A 19,156-nucleotide genomic window follows, 5' to 3' on the forward strand; every position below is an offset into this window, starting at 1 on the left:
ACAAGATTGTGAAACTTCCAGAGAAATATTTTCCATGAGTTTTCTTTTCTTGCATATTCCAAAGAAGGAATGATAGGAAGTCAGAGGGTTCATCAGAAACAAGAGGCTGCCATGCTCCAGGCAGCTTAGTGGTGAACAATGAAAAGAGAATATTGGTTAAATGAATGGGTTCTGGTCCTTGTTCATCTCATTAACTTCCTGTGTGAGCCTGGGCAAGTCTCTTCTCCACTCTTGGTATGTTTATATTACATGTTTATGACAGTTGAACTACAAATCTTTAGGACCCTTCCAGTTCTTTGAATCAGTGGTGATCTGATCTGGTTCTACCTTGGCCTGACTGCAAACCACTGTGTAATTTACAGAAAAATCTAATTTTCCATAAAATGAAGAGATATCATGTGTTTAAAGATAACAGATCAAAATATAACACTTGCCTCTCTGTTATATATTTAGCTGCAAAGATATTCTGCAGAGAATCAGGGCATTATACCCTTAAGAAATAGGCATTTATTATAGGTCACAGCCAAGGGTGGGCACAATTTTCTTTGGTGACTTCACAATTGCATTAGGATCTATTTATGCCTTCATTATGATGTCAGTCAGGCATTCCCCCTGGAAGAGGTGCTGTGTAAGCAGTAGTGACTCATCTGCATTAATCTCCTTCTAATATTTCCTGGGGGCAAGAAATGAATTGTTAGTTTTACTTTGATGGTTTTTATGTCATTGCATTATTAAAAGGGTAGCAGTGATTCAATTCTAGACCATTAGTTTGTCATTTTCTTTGTGATTCTTGCAAATGTGCTTCTTACATAAGAAAAATACCAAAGACTTTATTCTCCATAGCAGCCTTAGTGAAATTCATTTATTTCAAGACCACAGTGTAGATTAATGCCTCCACGAGTAGTTCTGACCAAGAGACAGGAAGAGAAGGGCTGAAAAACCTGTGAAGTATATCCACTTAGAAAGTTTGGGAATGAAAATGAATTTTTTTTTTATGAAAAATGTTCAGAAACACTGATTTCTACAAAGAAGTAAGTGAATTAAACACATTTGAAACAACTAAAAACACATCTGTGTGGACGACATGCAGACTCAGGACAGTACAATTTACACACCAATGCCAGATGTCATCAGAAACGGTGGACACACAGATTTGCTCATTAAGCAAGATAGTGCAAATATGCATTTATTTACCATGGCCACAGCATGGGTAGCCATAATCTGATTGAAGCAAAAGAGGAAAATCACTCAACCTGTCAACTTGAACTTTTGAGTATTGGGTTAATGTGTTTCCAGTGGAATGATTCTCCTGTCATTTTTGGAAAGTCATGGCCAAAGCCCACATTGTCTGATGGGAGGAAACCCCCAGGGTGTAAAGAAACATTACACATTTTTCAAATTGAGGTTAGTTTTGGAAAATTATAAAATACTGTTTTTAAAAAGCACAGTTTTGCTTTAAGTTAATATAAATGGCAGTACCAAAATAAAGTTAACTGAATCAGAGTAAAATACAGCATTTGGTGTTCCTCTAACATCATAGAGATCAGAAAAATTGGAAGGTACACCTTGCTCGCTGGCAGGATTTTCAACATGGTCCATTTCCTAAAACCTTCATGTTAGCTTTCCTCAAGAGCAGCCTTATTGAGTGCAAGCACATATTTGTACATAGGCCCAGACACACACGCTATTATAATTTATACACAATAACTAATCTACCTTCTTCTTCTTTTTAAATGTATTTATAATGATGATGCTACCAATTTAGAATAACTCTCCTTTTATCTACATTATCAAGAATTGTGATTATCCAGGCTGAAAATTTGAAAATATATTTTCTTTCTCCCCCCCACCCCAAATTTGTGAATTTACTTAAATTTCTAAATATCTCTTATTCTGGAGAACAATATATAAACAGAAGCCAATTTTTGCAGCAATGTTAGAATTGTAGTTTTGGCAGGTATATTTAACAGAAAACACAAAACTAGATAATCACCTTCTTCTTTCTAATGTTCTAGCATTAACCTTCCCAACCCACGAGATGAAACAACCAGCCTCATATTGCTCTTCATTGATAACTTCCTCAAAGAACATAAAACCCAACTATGTTACATTGGATGCTTAACACAAACAAACAAAATAACTCAGCCTACTAATCATGTTACTCAAACCAAATTTTATAGCTGAAAATTGGGCAGCTTATTAAAAAAAATAGAATTGATTTCAGAGGCCTTCAGCCCATTTCTTTGTTCATTTAATATTTGTTTCTCTTTTTCTTTCACCTAAGAGACTAACTTTTCCAACAATCATTACTACTATTTTCATTTCATTGGCTCAAAATTACATGCAACAATGCCTCCCTGATTGTTGCCAGTTATTAATACTGCAAGGGCTGATGCTGTCACACTTTCCAGGGCATAATACTGCACAGAACCATACAAGATCTCCTGTTTCATTTGAGGTCATTCTTCCCCCACCCTTGCATTCTTAGCCATGAATTGAGGTGCTCCTGCAAGGGTTATCAATCCCTTCTCAGAAACAATTTCTGAGCTCTCCTTTTCACCTGATCAGAACCAAGCTTGCTTGTGACAGTACGACTCCTGAAGAAGTTACTCGTGGAAAATACCATTTGTCCACTCTCCGTGGAGACACATTGCCCAGCCAATCTCCTTCCACTATTCCATGACAAAAAGAGCAAAGCACCTGCAACATGTGCTCTAAACTTGGGTCTGGTGCTGGGTCTCTGCAAAGGGAATGTGGAGGCCGGAGAGGCTGAGCTCCCCCACACTCTCGTAGTCACTCATGGCTACTTCAGAATCCTCAAAGCCACAGTTGGCCGATACATCCGAGGATGAGGTGCCTCTGGAATTGTGCAAGGACAGAGACACACTGTCTGTTGGGCCTGTGGCCTCTGTGCCCTGGTTCATGCTCATGGCAAAAGTACTAAATTCACAGCTGGCAGGTGGGCCCACTAAATCCGTTTCGTTGGGAAATGGGTGAGGGGGGAGGTACTGGCTAGGATGAAACTGGGGCCTCCTCCTGCAGTCTGGGCTCAGTGTGCTGGCCAGTGAGACAGGCTGGGAGGGTGGTAGGGCCTCATATTGGTCCGGGAAGTCCTCAGGAAGTGGTGGGGGCAGCTGGTCCTGACTCAAGAACTCTTCTTCATGAGGGGGTGGATATTCGCTATCAATGTCATAGCCGCCCAGGTAGTAATCACTCTCCAATTCCCGAGTGCTGCCCTGGTGTGCAGACCCTCCATCCTGGTTCTCATAGTTGGGCACTTCCTCTATGTCTGACAGGCGGGCTCCTGGCATCCAGTCAGAGGTGTCCCAGTGATAGGCTGTGAGAGAAACACCATGACAGTTAGTTTCCTCCAGAGTGGAGCTGGGGTAGGGCTGGGAAAGAAACAGAGATGGGATATGACATGCAATTCTTAATATCCAGAAGACCCTCAGAAGCCAGGATTACCTACATGCTTCTTACAAGGGTTCTCAGGGCCAACCATGCTCTGACCCAGGGAGCACAAGGCAATGACAATTGGAGAGATGGTGCCTGGTTGCAGCAGAGCCTCACACTCAGCCATGGCATGAGAGGTGACAGCAGAGGTTTGCTGAGGGAGCATAGTCCTAGGACCCTTGACCCCAACCCCACTCCCTCTTCCTCTCCACATGCTATATGCATAGCCAGGCTGGCAGCATGCTTGCAGAGAGAGATGGATCCACTGCACTGTGGACCACAGAAGGCAAGGAGGTGCGCAGGCAGAGGGATGAGGCTGCAGAGGAATGCTGGTGGAGCTTTCACCTCCAGAACTGAGCACACAGGACGCCTGAAACATGCGAAATTCAAAGAGAGGAACTCAGCAAAGATAGAGGGAGAGGGACAGAGATGGGGGTAAGAATGAACTCAGCAATGCAAAAAATGCATAAATAAAATGTTATGCTGGGGTTGTGGCACAGTCACCTCTGTTGTAGTTCTGTCCTTGGTCCATGACAGACACTGTTTAAATACAAAGTGAAAAGTAAATCTGACAGTTCAAGTCATGTCAAGGGAAATAAAGCAGAACATTTTAAGAGACTTGAAAAAAAAAAGATGATCCTAGAGAACTATGGGCTCAATTATGTTATATGCATGTACAGACATATCACAATGAGACTCACTATTCTGTATAGTTAATATCAACCAATAAGAAAGGTTTTCTTCAAAAGAAAAGAACGATGGGGTATGACTAAGTTTAGCTTTTAAAAAGTTTCCCCATTCAGAAGATAAAAAGGTAATTCCCATATATGTCATCCTAATTTTATTAAATTACTAATAAAAGTTACTAATTGAAACTAATCCCCATAGTATGGTGATTTCACAAATATCTCCAACTCACAGTAGGTGCTCAATAAATGCATGTTGAATATAAGAATGAATTTAATATTAATTTGGATTCCAATTAATTGTGTACCCATCTTTGGAAGGGATTTTATAAGAAGAGTAACCCACATGTTTAAAAATTATGAACAAGATTTTTTTCAAAAGTGTTAAATCTATTCTAATTCATAGAAAGCACCCCAAATCTTAAAATCCCCAGAGTATTGCTCCCTCTGTTTATTAAAATCATCCCTGATATAAATTAACAAGGAAGCAAAATTTTAAAAATGATAATTCTTTATACAAAGACATGCTAAGGAAGAAAATAAAGTAAATACCTTCATTTTCTATAGTGTCAACTACATTGTTGACAAGCTGAATGACAGTCACTATGGATGCTTGTGGCAGGAAGAAGAAGATGGGAGGGAGGGGAAGGACACCTTCAGGTTAGTAGTGTATTTTAAACACATGTTAAATTCTTTTAACAACAACAACAACAACACAACAACAACAATAACAACAGGTGCAGCACACAAACACACTCTCTGCAATCTGACCCTTAGGGAATATGTCAGTAGACACTTTTATCTAGGGGGTCCTGGGGATTGTTGGAAGGGAAGAGAAACAGCAGCAAGTCCTGGGGCAGTCGTCCTGAAAAGCATGATTGGCAGGGATTGCAGGGTCATAAATTCACACCTCATGGCCCAGTAAAATCAATCTAGGAAGGCAGTGGCTCATCAAGCTCATGCTAATTTCTCATTAGCAACTCCCAAAGGCTCTCAGAGAAAGACCTCACTATTCCAGGGATAATTAGTTGTTGGTCAATCATGCTGCTCCAAACCCAATAACCTTTGCAGACCTGATGGCTTCACACTCATGATGTGATGCTACTGATAGCCCAGACCAACTCAAGGCCCAGCTCCTGATGCCAAGGCTTGGACAAAAGTCAGCAACTGGTCTCTCAAATAGACTAAAGAAGGAGATCGTGTGATCTATTTGGTTGCTTGAGGGACTGACACCCACAGTTTCTTGAGAGTTAACTTGGCATAAAAAATTTGATGAAGGTTTCTAACACCACCTGTTTGCATCAAGATTAGTCTAGAATGTTAAACATCAAAAGGCAAGTATGCGACCTTAAGAGCCTGTGATAACAGTCCATCAGGCATTGTTACTGGTGCTGCTGCCTGGAGTTTGGAAACTGTATATTCTTGGAGTTTATGTAAAATGCAAACTAGTTACAGTTAGTCTTCTGACTGGGGATGGATGAGAAATGCAGGATGCACAGAGGCAAACAAAGGTCAAAAGTCTGTGCCCTTGATCTGAGAAGGGTCAGGAGAAATCTACTATCATAGGGGCTTGTTATCCCAGTTTACAGATAGACTGAGGCTTAGATACTTCTCAGGATGGCCAGGTCCTGAGCAAGGAGGTGAAACAGATTGGGGGGTAGGGTGGTAAAAGGAGACTATTATATTTTCATGATTGCTTCTCTGATCTCGAAGCTCACCTGCTTCTGCATTCACCTTAGAGGCAAGGACTGTGCCATTTTCAGATTGTACTTCTGCTATAAAATGCACATAAAATGACTCAGCACACAGAAAAAAAAAACAGCAAGAGTTCATGGGGTGAATGATAACATAACTTAATGTATCCAATTTTTGTATTGCGGGGAAAATTACCCAAGGTATAAACCAAGGTGAGTCTACCTGTTGCTGTGGATGACTATTTGAAATTATTCTCAGCTTGTCACCATATGGTAAACATTCACTACTTTATGACAGTTTCGACTTCTCTTGTGCCCTATGAAGGACAACCCATCTTTTGGAGTTGGTTCCTCAGCTCAGAAAACCCAGTGCAGCATTCACACCCTCTCCATAGTACAGGTTCAAAAGAGGTCATGGTGGTAGCTTTGGAGCCACCACAGCAGTCTGTGGACCTTAAGGACTTGCACACAGCATTCTGGGTGGTTGTGCATATTTCCAAGGAGCTGCTCCATAATTTTAAAGTAAGTCTCCAAAAGCCCAGGACCCCAAATTATTATAAGGAAGATTCAACTGAATGAAGATGTCACTGGTTCTATAGGAATGTAGTCTTATCTCTGGTAAAACTTCTCATGATGGGGAGGTTGGATATACAGTGAAAAGGTAAGATTTTAATTTTAACATAAAATTTAAAAAAAGAAATAAATCAGCCTATTTGCTAAAAGGCATGCTTGGCATGAAGTAGATCTATCTGGAACCAAATCAAGGAGGACTCCTTACTGGAGGTCCAGGGGAACATTGTCAATCCCTGATGCAGATTCCTGGGTCTGCTCTGAGCTGCAGCTCAATAGAGCCACCTTTGGCAATGACACTCAACAATGAAGTTAATTAGAAAAGCTGGTGAACACACTCAAAACCCAAGAACACATCAAGAAACAAAGCCGGTCACATCAACCTCCCCTCAACCACTGTCTTTCAGTGCAAAGGAAACAGAACCCACCCTCCGGAACAAATCTGAAGACTCCTTACCATTGTCGTCACCAGAATCTGACTGAAAGGAGCTGAGGGATTGAACTTCAGAGTTGCTGCCTTTATTACTGCCTGCAAAGCAGGTCACTTCTCCCGGGTCATCAACCCCTTTGTCTTCACAGACAGCCAAAGAGAAAGCAAAAATGACATTGGTTACCTTGTGCATATTTTCAGTATGGCCCTCCTACCTCAACCTAGTTCACTTCTTGGGGCTCTTTCATTTGCTTGGAGAAAATAACTTAGCTGCACAAGAGAAAATTGATTGTGCCATAGGGGGCCAAGTTCTGTCAATCAAGTGATTTACATTATGGATTTGAAACCTTTAACCCGTGGTAAATGAGCTTCCAAATAGCTGACAGCTGAAAGTAGCTGTTCCCTCCTCAAAGTGAAGTGACTTCATGAAGAGTGAAACGAGGATGAAGTGGCTACATTGCTCTTTGCCATTCAGACTGAATTTACATCATTTACATGAACCAAGGTGGTGTCAACACCAGGTTAAATGAGATTACTTTTAAAATAGGGGTATAAATATTTTATAGGCAGGAATGCAATTACATTTATCCTGGCTTCCATCTCTGGGGAGCAAGTGGAGTTTTAAGTTCTGCCTTCTAGAGGGCAGCGTGGTATCATTTTTGGGAATAACAATGTTCTGCACTGTCTGCAGGAGGGCAGTCAGCGGTATGGATGTGCATTAGCCACATACTTCTTCCCTCTTTGCTGTACAAAGATAGCCTGGCCCCTCCCCCCCACCACACACACACACACACACACACACAAACACACACACAACACCAGGACTACTTCCTTATTTGATAGACTAAAGGAAGCAATAAAAACAGCCCACATCTTGAGGTTGTCAAGTTCAAAATGAATTGGTTGCCCAGAGATCGTCTCACTAGCTAACTCTGCCTTGCTTAACAAAGAAGGAAATGTATTCAATAAAACCCAACAATACTTTGGGGGGAAATGTGAGTTTTGGCCTGAGGTGGATTCTGGAAATAAAGCTGTCACTTCACGAAGCGGGGGTGGAAAATGATCACCAGGAAAAGCTGCAAATCATCACGTAACACAGGGTACAAAGAGACTCAGACTTGTGATTAAGGAACAGTTGTTCTTCGTGGTCACAGAAATCACTGTTTTGTCCATAAAGGGTGATGTCAGGAGCAGGCAGGGTGGCTCTGCATCTGCTGTCAGATGTTGAAACCACAGCAAAATGATGAGTTGGATAAACAACTCATGTAAGTAGAGAGAGACACCAGGGAGAAATTCAACCCCCAACAGCCACACCACAAAATACGAAGATGTGCCTCAGTAAAGCACAAGGTATACACAATCTTAGCCCTGAACCACAAGAAATAAAATGACAAATGGTCCGCACTGGTGAATGAAGTGCTATGCATAAAACTCCTCTGCTCCTCCATTTATTCAAAACCCCCTTTGTCATTCCAAAAAAAAAAAAAGGAAAAAAAAATGCCTTTTTGCTAGTGGACTGGCAATACTCTGGTAAAGCTTAACTCTACAGATAATTTGAGAGGGAACATATTTATGATTAAAATCTAAAGGCAACTACTTAAAATAATAAGCATGTCTACAGAAAGACAGAATCAGCAGATGGCATGCTGGGGCAGCACTAGAGCAGAAAGATCTCATTCTTGGCCCCCGTTTCTCATCAAGACATCCATTCTTTCCTCTTATTTTCCTCTCCATCCTTGCTGATGAAGCTCCAAAGAGCATCAGCAGAGTGAGGAACTTGAAGTACAGACTCCTCATTTTGCTAGTTACACGACTTTAGGCAAATTATGTCACTTACCTAAGCTATTTTTTTTCCTCCATGAAAGGATAAGCTAGTAATTGTGCCTTCCTGGTATAACAGCATTTAGCTGTGACCATCTAACGAGAAGACTCAGCACCCAGTAGTGGTGCTTTACCATAGTGTTCCCACCAAATCTCTTTATCCTTAATCCTTGCCTTCTGGCTTCTACTTTAACAGCTCCATGTTCAGCATATCATTGTTTCTTTGTTTTTGTTACCAACGGTTGGGTTGATTGAACCCAAGGGTACTTAACCACTGAGTTGCATCCCCATCCCCATCCCCTTTTATTTACTTATTTTTGAGACAGGGTCTCACTGAGTTGCTTAGGGCCTTGATAAATTGCTGAGGCTGGCTTTGAACTTGCAATCCTTCTGCCTCAGCCTTCTGAGCTGCTGGGATTACAGGCATGCACTGCTGCATCTGGCTTAGTTCAGCATATGTATTTTAACCCTGTATCTATCTCCTAGATGGTAGCTTAGTACTTCATACTGCTGACCTTACTGACCCTCTCTCTTGGTTTCTGCACAGCTGCCCTCTCCTCTTTTCTTCCTTGGTAAGTATGTGCCTCCCTTCCTATCCCTCAACTTCTGCCCACCACCCATAAGTAGGCATTTCCAAGGTCCTTTTGGAAGCCTGGTTTGACCACCCTCTCTGCTCTTGCTCCTTGGTAAGCTCACCCTCCTATACAGTCAACCATGTGGCGTGCAGTTGAAGTCTAAACATTCAACTCTAGTTTTGTCCTTCTACTTTACTCAAGTGTTCACTCTAGGACTAGAAATACTACCTTCTCCTAACCTTCCAGAACATACTTTGGGTATCACTTATGTGGCTAGCTTGCATTATGGTCAATGGTGCTGTACTCTGAAAAGAGCATGGATTGTAGGGATGCTGGCAGACCCAGATTGGAACACTACCTGCCTCCTACCGGCTGTAACCTTGGACATGTGGTGTTACCCTTTCTCAGACTTATTTTCCCCCATCATAAATGAACCAGTGTGAACATTCCGTATTAGGACAGGCCACAGTGAATGCTCTGGTCATGTAGTTCTCCTTCCCTTCCCTTAATTTCTGTCATGGTGCCAAGGCATTACAGACTTCAGTTCAGGGGGAAAACAAAACGAGCCACTGACACTTCCTACTCACTTTCGGTTCCAGCATCCCAGCCATTCTTCCTAATGGAGTCGCAGTCAGAGCGGCAGGGCGACACAGCTGGAAGGTTGGGGGCCACACTGCACACGACTACACCCCGCCGGGCTGTCAGGATGCGGGGAGACTCTGGGTGAAACGTGGTCATCTCCTGGTGCTCTCCGCCCAGTCCGTCCACGATCTTATCTAGGTTGCTCCTGGAGTCGCTCTGGAAGCAGGGGGTGTAGGCCATGGGACGCACGGGCACCTGCGGGGGCCCCACCTCCTGGTAGACGTTGCGGCCATCCCCACTGCCACGCAGGTTCCGGAACGGGATGCCATTGCTCTTGTTGAGCAGGGCCGCCGTGGCGGGGTCCTGCACCAGAGTGATGTTGTTGCGGGAGTAGTTCTTGTGGAAGACCTTTTTGCGGAAGACGATGAAGAGGACGACCAGGGTGAAGATGACAAAGAGGACGACTGCAATGCCGATGAGCTCTTCCTTGCCCACGTAGGAGTGGCCGGCCTGGATGTTGGGTACCACCACCGGGCGGAGCCCGCAGTACTGGCCCACGAAGCCCGGTGTGCAGTTGCAAAGGAAGGAGCCGAACATGTTGACACAGGAGCCGCCATTCTCACACTCCTCCCGCTCACACTCATTGATGTCCTCCTCACACCTTCAGCAACAAAACACACAGAAGCCCCTCCCCAACATCAGAACCAGTAGACACAGCCTTGTGCACCAGAGCTCAAAAAAAAAAAAAAAAAAAAAGGTGTGTATGTGTGTGTGGGGGGAGGACATCATTAAAAGACAAGAAAGCACCTCAAAGGTATAGGTGAAGAATGTGACATATAGGGTGTGTGTGTGTGTGGGGGGGGCAGTTCATTCAGGCATTTCTGTGCCCACAGCCTCCCACCCCCAAGTCATCATCTTGTGTAAAAGTATTCCTCCCAACCCTCTCTCTCAAGTCTTTGTCCACTAGTGGGGTATAGTAGGGAAGAGGGTGCCAGGAGAGGAGCAGTTCAAAAAGAACCAACAGATGCTATGGAAAGGTACTGGGCTCCAAATTCTCCCAACCAGGTGCATGTCAGAATTTTAAACTACATAGGTTTAGAAAGGATAGACAATACATCACTCTCACATTATGTAAAATACTCCTGGGCCCCATAGTAACTGATGCTGGCATAGGACCTCATAATCAAATACACCAATGTTTCTGCACAGAAACATGGATATTTGCACTGAATTAGAGAAATAAAGACTAGAAAGAGCCTCAGAGTAGTTTTTAACAGGTTTTGCCATCAAATTAGTTTGCCATTTTGGTTCTCCAAGCTTTTGAGATGGTAGAATGAAGAACTGTGAATCTATATACCCATTATAGAGTTTCTGGTGAGGAAAATATTTTGAGTTCTGATCTTTTCCTTTAATGGTTACAGTTATGTTTGGTCCCTCTGGGAAGCTGGGGATTGCAGGCTTAGGTGGGTGGGTGAATGGCTAACTTCCAGATTCTATGCTTATGTTAAAGGCTAATATTAAGGCAGATTATCAGGAAGAAATTACTAAAGCATTCTAATGAAAAATAACTAAATCAATTTTGTTCCCTTTAAAGCAATCCATGATTGGCTTTGAGTAGAATTATAAAACACATTTAAGTCTTACATTTCTTACTTCAACACTCTGAAAACATAGACCTTCTTTCCTCCTTTTCTCTGTTTTAGCAATTATTCTAATGTGTTCATTTAAAAGGCCCAATCACCTATATTTTTGGTAATCCACCTTTTAAAATGTAGCCAAATATCCCCAATTTGAACATATTGAGGCCAGGTCAGCCGGAAATTAGTTAGAATCACGAAGTATTTAAAAATAAATGCAGCTTTATTGCTTTAAATTACATCCAGCAATTCAAAGTCAGCTAAGTATTTCCTGGAAAAGTCCTCAGGAGATTTGCTCTAATGAATACATAAGACTGATCTGTAATTAGAGCATCACTTGCTTGAGATTTTATATATATATATATATATATATATATATATATATATACACACACACACACACACACCCACGAAATGATCAAGGAAAGTGGAATTTTACTAAGAATTTAAAACATTCCCTTTCCATTTTGCACTTTAATTTCATTCATTTCTTGGAGAAAAAAAAAGGTTTGCAAAAGAAAGGTAAGGTTTAGTTTCTTAGAATGATCATAAAACATTGGCAGTAGAGTCTTATTAATGGATTAGAGAAAGGAGTAGTATATCTGACTCAGAATTATACTAGATATATTAGGTGGCATCAATGGCTTTCTTTACATTTTTCCATAATAACAAAGTATATAGCAGTTATAAATTTTTTGAAAAAATAGAGAAGTATAAAGTAAAAAAAATATGTAAATTACCCATTACCACACTACCCAGAGATATTCCCTACTAACCTTTTAATCACTTGAAAGCGCTCTTTATACATCAAGACATTAACCCTCTGCCTGCCCTACCTATCAGTGGTAAACATTTTATCCTGGTGAAGTATTACTGGTTTGTTTTCTTAGTAATAAGCAGCAGCATGGCAAGAGACTTTTACATAATCCCACTTACGTGACTCCGGTGAGTCCAGCTTTACAACTGCAGATGAAAGTGTTTCCTATTGGGTCACAGGATCCTCCATTACGGCAAGGGTTTGGGAAGCAGGCTGTGATCTCTGATTCACAGTTTCTCCCCGTGAACTGTGAGAGACAGGTACACTGGTAGCCTGAGGAAACAGAGCGCTTCATGAGCCAGGTGTGCCACTGGTGATGCTCAGAAGGCTTTGGGACTCAGCTGTAATATGTAACATTTTCTCCCAGTTCTCTGTTGAACAGTATCTTAAGCAGGGGCCAAATTCCAAAGATGATTAACAAATTAGTTATTTGGAATACATCTAGCCACAAAAATGCCAAGTTCCAATTTGAATTCCCTAGTGGTACACAAAAATTCACCTAATTAACCACATGCATGGATGTTGGAGAAAACTGTAAAAGATGCACAAAGAACAGATACCTACAGCAGACACCAAGATGGGGCACAAGGGAGTGTGTGTGTGTGTGTGTGTGTGTGTGTGTGTCTGTGTGCGCGCGCGCGCTTGTGTGTGCACGCATACATGCGAGCACACGGACAGGGGATGCTTTCTCCACCACACTGCTACTATAAACATCAGGACAATTCCAGATGGGAGTAGTGTTCTATGGGTTCCATGCTATCTACTTTATTGAGCCCCTCTCCTATCCCTGTGCCTTTTTTTTAATATTTATTTTTTAGTTATTGGTGGACACAACATCTTTGTTTGTATGTGGTGCTGAGGATTGAACCCGGGCCGCACGCATGCCAGGTGAGCGTGCTACCTCTTGAGTCACATCCCCAGCCCTCCCTGTGCCTTTTTTCTTTAGCCAAGAACTGAAAGCACCCCCTAAAGGGAAGTGGAGGGAAGGAAAGGTAAAATGAGGATATTTGTCAAATCAGTTGAGCCTCGGACTGACATATTCAGGGAGTAATGGAAGAATTCTAGTCTTCACCTAGCTTCCCTATTTAGGTCCTGATTTTTGTACTGTTTTTTTCTTTCTCTATTCATGAACCCATCATGCAGAAATAGTTAGTAATATCCCTACCACAAAGATTATTAAATATCAAATGAGGTAGCATTATGTAAAAGGAAACAGAATTATCTATTTCTCAGAGTAGGAAGGGATGAATAATTAGTAAGGGTATTCTTTTTTCCCTTCTTAAAAAGAACCCCAAAGGTCCTATGTTTTCTTTCATATGTGGAAGCTAGAGAGGAAATAGAAAAAAGAGGGGAAGATCTCATGAAAATCAAAGGGAAATTAGTAGAGAAAAGGGACCAAGGGGTAGAAGATACGGGGTGAGTGCTGGGGAGTGTTATTGACCAAATTATATTGTTATATTTTGTATTATAAAATATGTAACAAAAATGCCATCAGTATGTACAACTATAATGCATCAATAAGAAAATGGGGGTACCCCAAGATTCACTTTTATCCTTCTTGTTATTGTTGTTAAAGTTATACATGTGCATAATGAAGAGTCAGACCATTTTACATGTTTTGTTTTGTATAATGAAGCATTTAAATAACCTCAAGTAACTTGGGCATTCCTTTTATTTCCAATATTTCATTCTGTGAAATTTTAAAATTTTCTGGTTATTTTAGTCATAGGGATTTTCTATTGGCTTTCCTCTGTGACTTTTATTTAAAGCCTTTGGCCCCACCTCATGGAGACATCTTTTGATAGCTCTACATTCCAATATATGATAACCTTGGTTTCATCAATAATCAGTATTGATAGTACTACAACTATAAATGCTGTTTACACTGTCATGTAGAGAACTTTGATTGCTTTAATTTTCATGCACAACTTTTTGTTTTTATTCTTTATGTGTCAACTTGGCTAGGTCACTGGTGCCCAGTTCTTTGGTTAAACACTAGTCTAGATGTTTCTGTGAAGGTATCTGTGTGTGTGCTAACATTTACATTTCATTACCTTTAAATAAAGCATGATGTAGGTGGATCTTGTCCATTCAGTTTGATCCCTTAAGAAGAAGGAATTCTGCCTCAGACTGCAATATAGAAGACTCTTTCCTAAGTTTCCAGCCCATTGGTTGCTATGTGATTTTGAAATTCAAGACTGCAAGATCAACTCCTACATGCATTTCTAGCCTGCCAGCCTACACTATGAGATTTGGCCTTGCCATCCTCTAAGTAAAGCAAGGGGATTTCTTAAAGTTAATCTTTCTCTCCATATATATTTGAGTTAGAGGATTTCCTTACTTGTTGGTTAATCTTTACTTATAGGCTTATGTTGAAGAGTGGGTCACTGAGAACTAGAAATCTGGTAGAAGGTTCTGAGCACATGAGAGGGGCTCATAAACTGTGAAACTGAGTCAGTATCTTTGGGTTGGCCGATTTCTCTAGAATTAATTCCTTTTATCACCTGCACAGAGGGAGGACAAAGGTCTGAAGTCCCATACTGGAAAGATTAGCTGGTGAAGGAGGAGGGATGGTTGTGGTGCTTTGCATCCAATGAACATCATGTTTATTTAAACCTTTCTGTGAAGCACAGTGCCAGATAATCTCTAGTTCTAAGACCCTGCCTTTCAGTAGTACATGCAGTTTTGCCAGGAATTTGGGCAAATGGTTGCACGGTATGCGGGCGGTGGGTAGGAATCCAGATAAGTTCTACCAGCTTCTTAAACAAACTTTTTAACTAATTCTTATTTTATGCCTGCTGTGGTTTGGATATGATTTAAGTGTGTCCTCGATGGTGCTTAAAACTTGGTCCCCAATGTGGAGATGCTAAGAGATGATAGAATAAAAAACTTAAATTATCATACTATGGTGAAATTTGCATTCCAATGTTTATAACAGCTGGTTAGGGAGCCACCCCAGGTGACCATCCACAGATGAATGGATAAAGATAATGTGGTGCATATATATACAATGGAGTTCTACTCATCTATAAAGAAGAATGGAATTATGGTATTTCCTAGTAAATGGATGGAACTGGAGAATATCATTCTAAGTGAGATAAATCAGACTCAGAAAGTCAAGAAGCAAATGCTTTCCCCCATTATGTGGAAACTAGAGAGGAAAAAGTAATTTTAAAAAAGCAGATCTTACAAAATTGGAAGAGAGATCAATAGAGTAGAGGTAGGGGACCAAGGAAGAGGGAGGAAGGATGAGAAAGGCAAGAATGGGGGAATAAAATCAACCAAATTATGTTTTATGCATGTATGAATATATCACAGTGAGTTCTATTTCTATGTCAAATTATAATGCACCAAAATGAAATACATATGTTCCCTGTTCTCTACTCTTCTGATCTTCCACAGATCAGGGAAAGGGAACAGGAAACTGGAAGAGGGTAGTGAAAAGGGAAGTACTGAAGAATGTATGGGAGCAAGTGATATTCTGGGCATATGTGAGTTTGTATATGAATGTGTCACAATGAACTCCACTACTACGTGCAATTATAATACAGTACTAAAAACATGAAAAGGTGGGTCATAGTGAGATGTTAGGTCACTGAGGGATTGAAATTAAAAGTAAAAAATTACTATCATGATAGTTGGGTTGTGACAGCTATCACCACTATGTTTAAGTAGCCAATGAGGCTTTCTTTTTTCCTAAGATCTTTTGCAAATACTGTAAAGAGCCATCCTCACTCTTATGTGCTGGGCTCTTGGGCTAACAATGTGGTTAAGGACTAATGTTGGGATTTTGTGAATTGATTGCTATAGATATAAGACAGTTGAAAATCTATAGACTGAGACAGCGTGTACTCTCATGGATTTCAAAGAAGGCTGGCCTGAAGCCTGTGGGTAAGGAGGCAGTAGTCTAAGGTACACTTGATTCAAACTGTGCTGACTTAGGGTTATTTTTTCCAATTTGGGAAGTTTCTCTCCTTAATGGAATTGGGAATTTCTGAAAGCCCTTGGGATTGCGAAGAATGCTTCTTTGTGTCATCTGGCTAATTCTTGATCAGGAGTGGCATGTCATTTAGAGACAGAATGACCTGTGAGGATGCTTATATTCTTTCTTAGACTGAAGGATAGGGTGAGACTGGCACAGCACAGGAATGCACATCAATGAATGAGAAGGGAGGAAATCCAGGAAGGGGCTAAAGCAACTTGGATAAATCATCCAGCTCCTATTTGGCAAACCTCTAACAATTTCTTAAATAAAACTCAATCTCCTGATAGAGGGAAGCTGGAAGAAGAAAGGGGCTAAGGAGAGGTTGTCTAGAAATAAGGAATATTTAAATCACTATCAAGGAAACTAGACACTACTATGAGTCATGGGACGCATCCTTATCCAAAGGCAGAGAGGCAATCTGATGTCTCTGTGCCTTGGAAAATGGGAATGTTAAAATGGGATATCACTTCTAGTATGCTATTTCACTCATGCACATTTCTTTCTGTATTTTGTTATTTTCATTATCTTTTTGTGGGACATCTAATACTATTGATACAGCAGCCAGCTTGACTGATTCACCTCCACATGAGTGCTTAAGTAATCAGCAGTGTTTTGCTGGAGCCAGTTCAGAGGTCCTGAGATATGACTGCTAGATACCGGGGAAACTGGCATGCCAGTTGTTAAACCACTGGTAGCCTAACATCAGACATGGTGCAAGTATTTATTTATTTATGTATTTATCTTTATTTTATTTATTTATATGTGGTGCCGTGGATCGAACCCAGAGCTTTGCATGTGTTAGGTGAATGCTCTACCACTGAGCCACAACCCCAGCCCCATGGTGTGAGTATTTACACCAAAGAAATCAGCAAATGCTACAAATATGGGGCTTTACTTTTAAAGAACTGGTTTACTAGCATACCCCCGAAATAGGTACTATGATAGACACTGGGATTGCAAAGTCAAGAAAACATCATTTAGAAGCTTTTTACAGATTTTCATCAGTAAACAGAGGCTTGGAGAAGCCGATTGCTGATTCAGGATCATGAGGCTGGTGAACTCAGGCAGTCTGGCTTCAGAGTCCTAACCTGTCACCATTGTCCTGAACTGTATTTCTAACCCCTGTACTTCATTATATTTCCTTTGCAAATTTCTCTGTTATCAGAAAGAGGTAAACTGTCTATGATCTGCTCTTGCAATCTGAAACCCATGGGGTAAAGGAGCAGAGGCACTTTGGAAGAAATCTTTTAGAACTTTAAATTTGGAGAAGTTTTTATGTTAACACTGTGAAGGGGAAAGCAATTTGACTTTTTTAAAAAAGTACTTATATTGTTTTTTTTTAATTAAAGAAGAATGATATCTATTGTTCAGCCTCTATGAAAGGCCAGTTTATCAAAATTAAATTGTTTTCACAAAGCTTTGGTTATTATTTAATTATCATATCTTGGGCCCTATTTTTAATAATTTTATGATAACAACGTTTGCCATAATGACACTAAGTGAATCTAATGCTTTATTGTTTAAAATTACTTTCTAGTCATGATAGTAGGACAAGAAAAAGAATAGACCCCAGTACCATCCCAACTCGATGGGAGTGCTAGAGAGACCAGTGATTGTCCAAGAATGTATTAAGTGATTGAGTCAAACTCAAATCCATATTACTGATTCTCAAATATTTCTCTAAATCTGTTTTAACATTATCACTTGTCAGTGAGCCAGAGCTCCTATGTGCTGGGAATAAGAGGGACAGACTTGTAGTTATTTCCCATTGCTCTCCAGGAAGCAGATAAGCTATAACAAGGTGCACAACATTAGACTCTCCTTCTGGGAGCAAAATAATCATTAAATAATAAAGTGAGTAGCATAATAAAGTTTCTACACTTTCCAAGCATTACCATAAGTTAGTATCACACACAAATAAAGGGAACAGAGTCCCAAGATTTATCCAGGCATTATTTGATCACAAATAGTATTTGACACTTTGATAAACATAAAAGAAAAAATTAACTCATTGGATAATTTCAAAATCTTATTAAAAAGAGTAGATTTTCTTTCTGTTTGGCAGGAGAATATTAAACTAGAAAATCATTAATAAGAACAATAGATTGTTATGTGTTAGAAAAATTCTAAGAACTGTCTATGCATTTCATTCTTACAACAATTTTATGCCATAGGTACTATTATCATAATTATTTTACAGGTGAGGAAATGGAAGCTTAAATAAGATGTTTTTCCTCACCATTGCCTATGCTAATGAGTGGCAAATATACTTAATACTCGGTTCCCAAATTTAGAAAGGAAACGGTTTTACCAACATTGAGATACATATACAAAAAAAGCCATAGTTTCTTTTATTTCAAATCTTGGCAAAATAAGAAGTGTATTTTTAAGCACTGTCTCAAAGCTGTGTTCCTGTTTACAATCCTTCTAGTTATAGCAGATGCAGATGGTTTTGAAATCTGTACCCAGACAAACTTAAAATGCCTTCTCCTTTCCTTGCTCAAAGATGAACATTGCAAAAACTATTACATGCAAAAATAGAAATGGAATAAGCAATTATGGAGGGAATTTGGGCTGGGCAGGCAAAAAGAAAAAAAAAATCAAGGTAATTTATATTTTACTCCTTTGACTTAGCAGTTGTTTCTGACCTGATTCATCCAGGTAATGGCTTCTACCCTCTGCCCCACTTGGTGGTATAGGTGAGCATCAGTCTGATCCCGGCTTGGCAGCCTTGATAAAGGATATAATACCTGCCTGCTGCACAAAGGTAAAAGTAATGACAATAAATATGCAATGAGCACATGGGATCTCAGTCAGTATCAACTTCCATGATTGCTAACTTAAGGATTTTATTTAGAAACTCCAAGAACTTACAGGACTTGAGGAGGTGTCTGTGATGTGTGGTG

General features: G+C 40.4%; 1 protein-coding gene across 3 annotated transcripts in view; it reads right to left on the reverse strand.

Annotated features, from left to right (window-relative positions):
- Positions 1-2,209: 2,209 nt before the first annotated feature.
- FAT3 (FAT atypical cadherin 3) overlaps positions 2,210-19,156 on the reverse strand; it is a gene marked incomplete at its 5' end in the record, with an annotated part of 483,523 nt that continues 466,576 nt past the window's right edge. For 2 of the 3 annotated variants that reach the window (XM_081281174.1, XM_081281175.1), the window contains 6 exons: positions 2,210-3,337; positions 3,958-3,993; positions 4,692-4,751; positions 6,861-6,974; positions 9,817-10,472; positions 12,385-12,538. In XM_081281174.1, the coding sequence (XP_081137300.1) occupies positions 2,715-3,337; positions 3,958-3,993; positions 4,692-4,751; positions 6,861-6,974; positions 9,817-10,472; positions 12,385-12,538 (1,643 nt within the window). In that variant the 3' untranslated portion in view covers positions 2,210-2,714. The remainder of the gene's footprint in view (positions 3,338-3,957; positions 3,994-4,691; positions 4,752-6,860; positions 6,975-9,816; positions 10,473-12,384; positions 12,539-19,156) is intronic. The other variant, XM_081281173.1, reaches the window with a different exon arrangement.

This window comes from Spermophilus citellus, assembly GCF_964194105.1.
Source record: "Spermophilus citellus genome assembly, chromosome: 2".
In the NCBI taxonomy this organism is placed as follows: Eukaryota; Metazoa; Chordata; class Mammalia; order Rodentia; family Sciuridae; genus Spermophilus; species Spermophilus citellus.